At 38.0% G+C, this 7423-nt stretch overlaps 2 protein-coding genes across 2 annotated transcripts; one reads left to right on the top strand and one right to left on the bottom strand.

The window, feature by feature from the left end:
- Positions 1 to 310: 310 nt before the first annotated feature.
- On the bottom strand, positions 311 to 1289 carry LOC109828265. The gene is made up of 3 exons (XM_020395296.1): positions 1115 to 1289; positions 596 to 934; positions 311 to 507 (listed from the first exon to the last, which is right to left on the bottom strand). Exons 1-3 carry the CDS (start codon positions 1287 to 1289, stop codon positions 311 to 313), a joined length of 711 nt encoding a protein of 236 aa, XP_020250885.1.
- Positions 1290 to 2499: 1210 nt separating this feature from the next.
- On the top strand, positions 2500 to 4347 carry LOC109828266. Its single transcript, XM_020395297.1, has 2 exons — positions 2500 to 2517; positions 3789 to 4347. The coding sequence occupies exon 2, from the start codon at positions 3824 to 3826 to the stop codon at positions 4301 to 4303; it is 480 nt and encodes a 159-aa protein (XP_020250886.1). The 5' UTR covers positions 2500 to 2517; positions 3789 to 3823; the 3' UTR covers positions 4304 to 4347.
- The last annotated feature ends 3076 nt before the right edge of the window (positions 4348 to 7423 follow it).

Here is a 7423-nt window from a genome sequence, read left to right on the forward strand (position 1 = left end):
TTTTAATTAGTTGTCATTGTTTAATAAGTATTATGTTGTAAGCTGTGCTATTTTCACTATGTGTGTTTTTATGTTGTTATGTATCATTTTCAATAAGTAAGCTTATGTTATTATGTGTATTGAATTAAAAAAATTATGTTATCATTTTTGTTATTTTTTGGACATATCATTGATTGCAAACACAAATCTACATTAAGTCTTGACAAAAAATACAATAGCATAGTATAATAATATAAAATACATTAATATAGCTGCAAACACAAATCTAAATAGAAAATACAATAATAATATTGAAAATACACAATGCTTCCTAGTCTCTACCATGATGTTGCCACAAATGCTCAATAAGATCTGCCTGAAGTTGAGAATGTGTTTGTCTGTCTCTAATGCGATGATGGGCTTGAATAATTTCAAGAAATTGTGGTGTGCGCTCACGAGACAATGATATAGTTGGACTTTCATCGATTGCATCATAGTTGAAATCGCATTGATTAATATCTCGCTCGTCTTCAATGATCATATTATGCATTATAATACATGCTTTCATAATATCTTTTAGTACTTCTTGATCCCAAAATCGCGCTGGTCCACGCACAATTGCAAAGCGTGCTTGGAGGACCCCCAAATGCTCGCTCTACATCCTTTCTTGCTGATTCTTGAGCTTGTGCAAAAATTTTCCTCTTATTTACTTGTGGAGCAGAAATTGTTTTTACAAATGTTGACCATTGTGGGTATATACCATCAGCAATGTAATATCTCATCGTATACTCATGCAAATTAATAGAGTATTTAACTGGAGGGGCACGACCTTCAGTAAGTTCAGTAAAGAGATTTGACCTTTCCATAATAGAGTATTTAACTGGAGGGGCACGACCTTCAGTAAGTTCAGTAAAGAGATTTGACCTTTCCAAGACGTTAATATCATTATGAGATCCTGGTAACCCAAAAAATGCATGTCATATCCAAAGATCGTATGACGTAACAGCTTCCAAAATAATTGTTGGCTCATGGACGTGACCAGCATACACCCCATGCCACGTAGCCGGACAATTCTTCCATCTCCAATGCATACAGTCTATGTTCCCTAACATTCCAGGAAATCCGCGTTGTTCACCAATCTCTAGCAATCTTCTGATATCGCCATTGTTTGGTGACCTCAAATACTCATAGGCGAAAATTGCAACAACGACCTTGACAAACCTTTTAACACTTTCAATAGTCGTGCTTTCACCAATCCGCACGTAGTCATCCACAAATTCTGCAAATACTCCATAAGCAAACATCCGCATTGCGGCTGTTATTTTTTGAAGGGATGATAAACCAAGATTACCTGTAGCATTCCTTCTTTGGACAAAGGATCAAAATCTTTCACCACGGATGCAATTCGGAGGAAAAGTGGACGATGCATTCGAAACCGTCTTCAAAATAGTCGTGGACCATAAACAGGCTCCTCAGAGAAATAGTCACGATAAAGTCTATTATGATCTTGAACTCTATCACGTTGAATGACAACATGGCCTCGAACGGAACCAAGACGACGCGATGTACTCCTCTCGTTAGCCACCCGCTCCTCTTCAACGACAGTCATTCCTAAGAACATTGTGTATTCCTCGTCAGCTTCTTCTTCCATGAGGAGCTCAGCTATTTCGTTGTTATGAGATATAGATGATATTAGAAAAATGATGCTAACAATGAACACAATTTGAGTTGAGTGAAAAATGAGAGTGCTATGATATTATTTATAGAGGTCATATGTCCGTTATGATATAACCTTTGAAATATAGACGTTACAATTTAATCGTTGGAATATAGCCGTTACAATTTAGTCGTTGGAATATAGCCGTTACAAATATTTATTACAAAAGAAAGCAAGTGAAAAATGTCCAAAACTATTTAGAAAGCCTTTCGAGAGCATTGTTGGAGCACTTGCTCCATATTTGACTCCCTATTTCCTAGAATTGAATATTTGCTCCTCAAATATAGAGAAAAACTAGGATCATTATTGGAGATGCTCTAAGGGGCTATTTGTTTCGCTCAAATTTGAGCTGAAAGTGTCGTAAAGGGGCTGTTTTGAAAACTGACGACGAAAAAACTGTCAGTTTTCTTCATTTACGGTTGTTTGGTTCGTTTTGAGCGGCGAATGAAAATGGGGCTGAAAGTGGCGATTTGCTGAAAGATCATTTCCGTTCCAAAAACCCCGATTTTGGTGGAAAGTGATCAAATCTCGTTTCCCCCCCCTCCCCTCCCCTTTCACCCTAGGTTTCTGATCACCGCGCCGTTCCTTCCCTCCATCTTCTCCCGCCACCTGCTCTTCGCATGGCTGTTTGCTCCTTCAGCTCTCGATCGCTGTTCTTGAGGTTTTGGCCTGACGATTTGGCCTGACGATTCAGCTCTCGATCGCTGTTCTTGAGGTTTTGGCCTGACGATTTGGCCTGACGATTCAGCTCTCGATCGCCTGGTTGATTTGGGGATTTGGCCTGACGATCGCTGTTCTTGAGAAAATTGGGCGCTACTCAGGTAAAAAACCCTAAACCCAAGTATATTTTTGAGCTAGGGTTTTAGTTCAGGATCTTTGCTCGGGTTCGGAGATCATATCAGGTTTAAGATCAATAAGATCATTACCATATCTCTGTCATGTAAAGAAAAGGGGAAAAGAAGAACAGGGACTCACACTTACTTATTGATTTCGTTAAGAAAAGGAAAAAATGATACCTGACATACTTTGAAGGGTGTGGGAAATTAAGTTTTGCAAAGGAACATCTACCATGTTGATTTGTGAATTATGTGATGGATAGATAGACCTGATCATTTGTTTGATTTCTTTGTTTGGTATCTTGTTATTTGGTATCTTGATATTCAAATCATGTTATGCACATCTTGAACTTGTCAAATATGAAATGGTATATCATATTATGATATATATGGTTAAATGGATATATCATGGGAAATTGAGTAGTGTAGTCTGGTTAGGATACTTATGATTACGTGTGACAAAATCATGAAAGCTCGTCTCTTTTAATGCCTCAATCAACACATGTTTTTATTTTGCAAGTAGGACCTTAGCAATATAATTAGACAACCATCTTCATTTACTGTTACTATCTGCTTTAATATGACGTTTGTATTTTAGATGGATGGTGATCTCGATGAAGAAACCGTAGTTAATATGTGTTCGGTGCTGTACTATCTGTCTTGGTTATGGTTATGGTATTCATGAGGAGAATGCAAAGTAGACGTAGATCTATACGTGCAGGTCCTAGTGAAGAGAAAATAATACAATATCAAAATAGAAAACAACACCTGGATCGCATATATAATGGATTTAGTGATAGTTGTGTCAACTATGTTAGAATGCGAAGTGGTGCTTTTATGAAGCTTGCAGAGATATTGAGGAGCAACGATTTATTACGAGACTCAAGACATGTTACAGTGGAGGAGCAACTTGCTATGACTTTGAATATTTTGGGGCATAAAACTAAAAATCGAAGTATTAGGTCACATTTCATTAGATCTGGCGAGACTGTGAGTAGGTATTTCAACAAAGTGTTAGAAGCTATTTGCCACATACGACCACGCTTTTTAAGACAAGCACGGAATGAAGTTCCACAGGAGATCCTTAGCAACCCTCTATACTATCCTTATTTCAAGGTATTCTCTCTTTAATTTGTGATTAAAAGCATGTTCATTTAATTTAAAAAAAAGATTCAATTGTAACTTTAATTAATATTGGTTTATTCAATGAATTGACAAAAAATTCTACTAAACATTTTCACATCATGCATTTGTAGGAAAGTATTACTTGTGTGATGCGGGATACACGACCATGCCGGGTTTTATCTCCCCATATCGTGGTGTTCGTTACCATTTGAAGGAACAAATAGGAAGAACACCTAAAAATAGAAGGGAATTATTCAATCTTAGACATTCTTCTTTAAGGTCTAAGATTGAATCTACATTTGGTTGCTTGAAGAATCGTTTCAAAATTCTCACCGCGAAACCTCATTACCCTTTTCGCGCGCAAGTGGATATTGTATTAGCTTGTGCAGTTCTTCACAATTATATTGCAATGGTTGACCCGGATGATGACATATTCAATGAGACCGTTGAGATCGAAGATGATGAAGGTGAAGTTGCTAATGAAGATGATAATAATATTGTTGATTTCTCTCAACCCCAAACTCAAAGGGAGCAAGCAGAATCAAGAAACGTATGGAAGAATCGTAGAGATCAAATAGCTTGGGAAATGTGGGTTGATTATTGTGATAAGTATAAGGGAGGGAATACTAATGAAATAGGCATGTGATGCAATGTGCTAGGGATGTTGTCTCATGTTTTGAATTATTCTATTTTCATGTACTTCATATTATGTTAGCATGTGTAAAACTATAGAATGTTAATTGGCGAAGCATTTGTATGCTACTATTATGTGTTGTATGTAATTCTCTTAGGACACACTTTATTTACTCAACTTACGTATATTTTTTTCGTATTTCTCTATAACTATTTTCTAGGTATGGCCGACAACTTCAATTGTGAGGAACTTGATAAGGTCAAAGGCAAGAGTACGACATCCAATTCATCGCCTCGAACCCCAAGGAATTCATCATTCCCTTGTGGGTTTAACCCGGGCTTTATGCCTTATCACTCTTCACAAGTTGGCCAAGGTCCTAATTTTTGGAATAATTTGCAAATGCAAGATGCTAACTTTTGGGGAATTGGCCAACAACCTACAATGTCATTCATGAACATGCTAAATGCTCCTCCAAGTTTACAACGTCAAAGTTATAGCGTGGGTGAAACTCCGTCACCTATTCAACAATGTCAAAGCAACAAGAGGAGTGCTAATGATATTGATGGTGATGAAAGTTCATCCCCTAATCCAAAGAGGAAAAAGAAAGCTATTGCAAGTAAATCCAAGAAGAAAGAGGCTTGCAAGAGGAGAGTTAACATATTGTGGGAGAGTAAACATGATGATTTGTTAATTCCTTTCCTTGCAAAATGTGCTAGGGATGGATTGAAAGCGGATAAGAGGTTCAAAAAAACCGCTTATCATAGCGCCGCCTTTCATATAAATGAACAATTAGGTTCAACGTTCACTTCCGAGAATGTGGAAAATCGTATGAGAACTATTCGTAATAGATTCTTGGACATGCAAAAATGTCGTGACTTGAGCGGTGCCGGATGGGATGATGCAAAGAAGATGGTGATTATGGATGAAGCTTGCTTTGATAGATGGCTAGAGGTATTTACAATTTTCTAGTGTTCATATCTTAACAAATATTTCTAATTTTGTTCAATGTTGTCCTATATGTTTTTGATATATGCATTAAACTATGCAGGATAAGAGTATGAATAGTTCTAAACTTAGGGAATACATCAACAAGCCCATGAAACATTATGAAGACCTCGCAACTATTATTGGAGACGATGTTGCTAGAGGAGATTATGCGGTAGATGTGTTGTCACAATTTGGTGGTAGTGCACATTTTAATATTGGTGATGATGATGATGATATTAGTATGCCAAAGGAGAACACACCTAGCTATGTTGATATAGATGAAGATGATATTCCACCACCGAAGGGTCCAACTATGCCCTCAAAATCCAATCCATCTTCTAGTGTGAACAAAGCTAAAAATGACGGGTCAAAGAAACGTAAAGGAAAGGAGCCTAGGTTTAGTGAGGACACGGTGCTTATGCGTGAGATAGTAAATGAGGTAAAACAATTCACCTCATCTATGCGCATGGTGAGTATGCATTGGACCGAGAAGTTGGCACAAGCTATATTTGCACATGATGAATTTGACATAGAACTTCTTGATAAGTTTTATCAACAATTGCATGAGAATGAATCACAAGCTAGGTTGTTTATGGGGAGGCCAACTATTATGCAAAAGAAGGCGTTGACTGAGTTCATGAAGAGTCAACCTCTTGATTAGAATGTTGGCCTTTGCTCGGATTACGATGCTTTTGGGATATTTTTGTGAAACTAGCTAATTGTAACAATGCTAGTATAATTATTTTTGTATGTAAATGAGTGTAATTATTTTTGGATGTTCATGTTGCTAGATGAGTGCTCATCATTTTGCAAACACAACTATGGTACATGTATTAAACTTACATTAGTACAAAACTAATGCTACTACCTCTATTTTCATGCATTTCAGTCGTGGCTTTACAAGTTAAATTATAAACTTGGTATGCTAATGCAAACTTGTTTGACAGGTTTACAAGTGGGGTTCTATAATGATTTCCCCTCGCTGAGTTAGCGGATAAGAGGTATGCATTTTATGTGTTATGATGATGGGCTTCATTGTTGACGATATGCAGCTAAAGTTTATACTAGTAATCAATTGGCGAGGCAGTATATGCAGCCAACATTGCTATTATAAACTTCATGGCGAGGCATATAATGAAGAAAAGAGCCTTTTCTGAGCACATTTTCTATACTTTCTTATGAGCTTTGGTTTGCTTTCCATCTTGGCTTGTTTGGCCCTTTTGAGCTCAGTTTTTGTGCAGCTTCCGTGGTTGTGTTGGCCTGTGGTTGTTTGACAGGTTTACAAGTGGGGTTCCATGTTGGTTGTTTGGTTTGTTGCTAATGAAGATGATATTAATATTGGCGAGTCTGAATTTGTGTTCCACTTGGCCTTGGTTTGCTGTTTCCATGTTTCAGATTCATGTCCAGTTGAACTAGCTTTGTTGTTTCCATGTTGGTTGTGTTGGTTTGCTGTTTCCATGCTGGCCTTGGTTGGCTTTTGGTGAGTCTGAATTTGTTCTCTCGGCCTTGGTTTCATCTCTTGGTTGTGTTGGTTTGTTGTTTCCTTGTTGGTTGTGTTGGTTTGCTGTTTCCATGCTGGCCTTGGTTGGCTTTTGGTGAGTCTGAATTTGTTCTCTCGGCCTTGGTTTCATCTCTTGGTTGTGTTGGTTTGCTGTTTCCATATTGGCCTTGGTTGGCTTTTGGTGAGTCTGAATTTGTTCTCTCGGACTTGGTTTCATCTCTTGGTTGTGTTGGTTTGTTGTTTCCATGTTGATGATTCATGTTGCAGGTCTGAATTTGTTTTGTGTTGGTTGTTGATTCATGTTGATGATTCTGTCCAGGTGGTGCTTGGTTTGGTTGTTTCGGCATGTTGGCTTGTGTTGGTTTGCTGTTTTCCATGTTGGCCTTGGTTGCTTTTGGTGAGCTCTGCACAGTGTCTCATCGTGATCGGCCTTGGGTTTCGAATGTCTTCGCGTTTGTTGGTTTGCTGTTTCATGTTTGGTTTGTTTGGGTTTGTTGTTCCAGTTGATGATCCGAAGTTAGAGCAGTGGCTTTGGTTTCAAAAGTTGCTTGGTCTATGGAGCTTACAAGTTGTTGCTGGTTGTCTTCTTGGCTGGGTCTGAATGTTGTGTTCCACTTGCCTTAGGTGTTGCAAGCTCTTTGGTT

The sequence above is a fragment of the Asparagus officinalis genome, unplaced genomic scaffold (assembly GCF_001876935.1).
Source record: "Asparagus officinalis unplaced genomic scaffold, Aspof.V1 AsparagusV1_Un919, whole genome shotgun sequence".
NCBI classification, from domain to species: Eukaryota; Viridiplantae; Streptophyta; class Magnoliopsida; order Asparagales; family Asparagaceae; genus Asparagus; species Asparagus officinalis.

Coding starts and splice junctions, on each gene's coding strand:
- LOC109828265 (XM_020395296.1), bottom strand. CDS start 1,289: ATGCGGATGTTTGCTTATGGAGTATTTGCAGAATTTGTGGATGACTAC. Junction 935..1,114: donor CAGAAGATTGCTAGAGATTG/GTGAACAACGCG, acceptor TTGGGTTACCAG/GATCTCATAATGATATTAAC. Junction 508..595: donor TCCAAGCACGCTTTGCAATT/GTGCGTGGACCA, acceptor TGATCATTGAAG/ACGAGCGAGATATTAATCAA.
- LOC109828266 (XM_020395297.1), top strand. CDS start 3,824: ATGCCGGGTTTTATCTCCCCATATCGTGGTGTTCGTTACCATTTGAAG.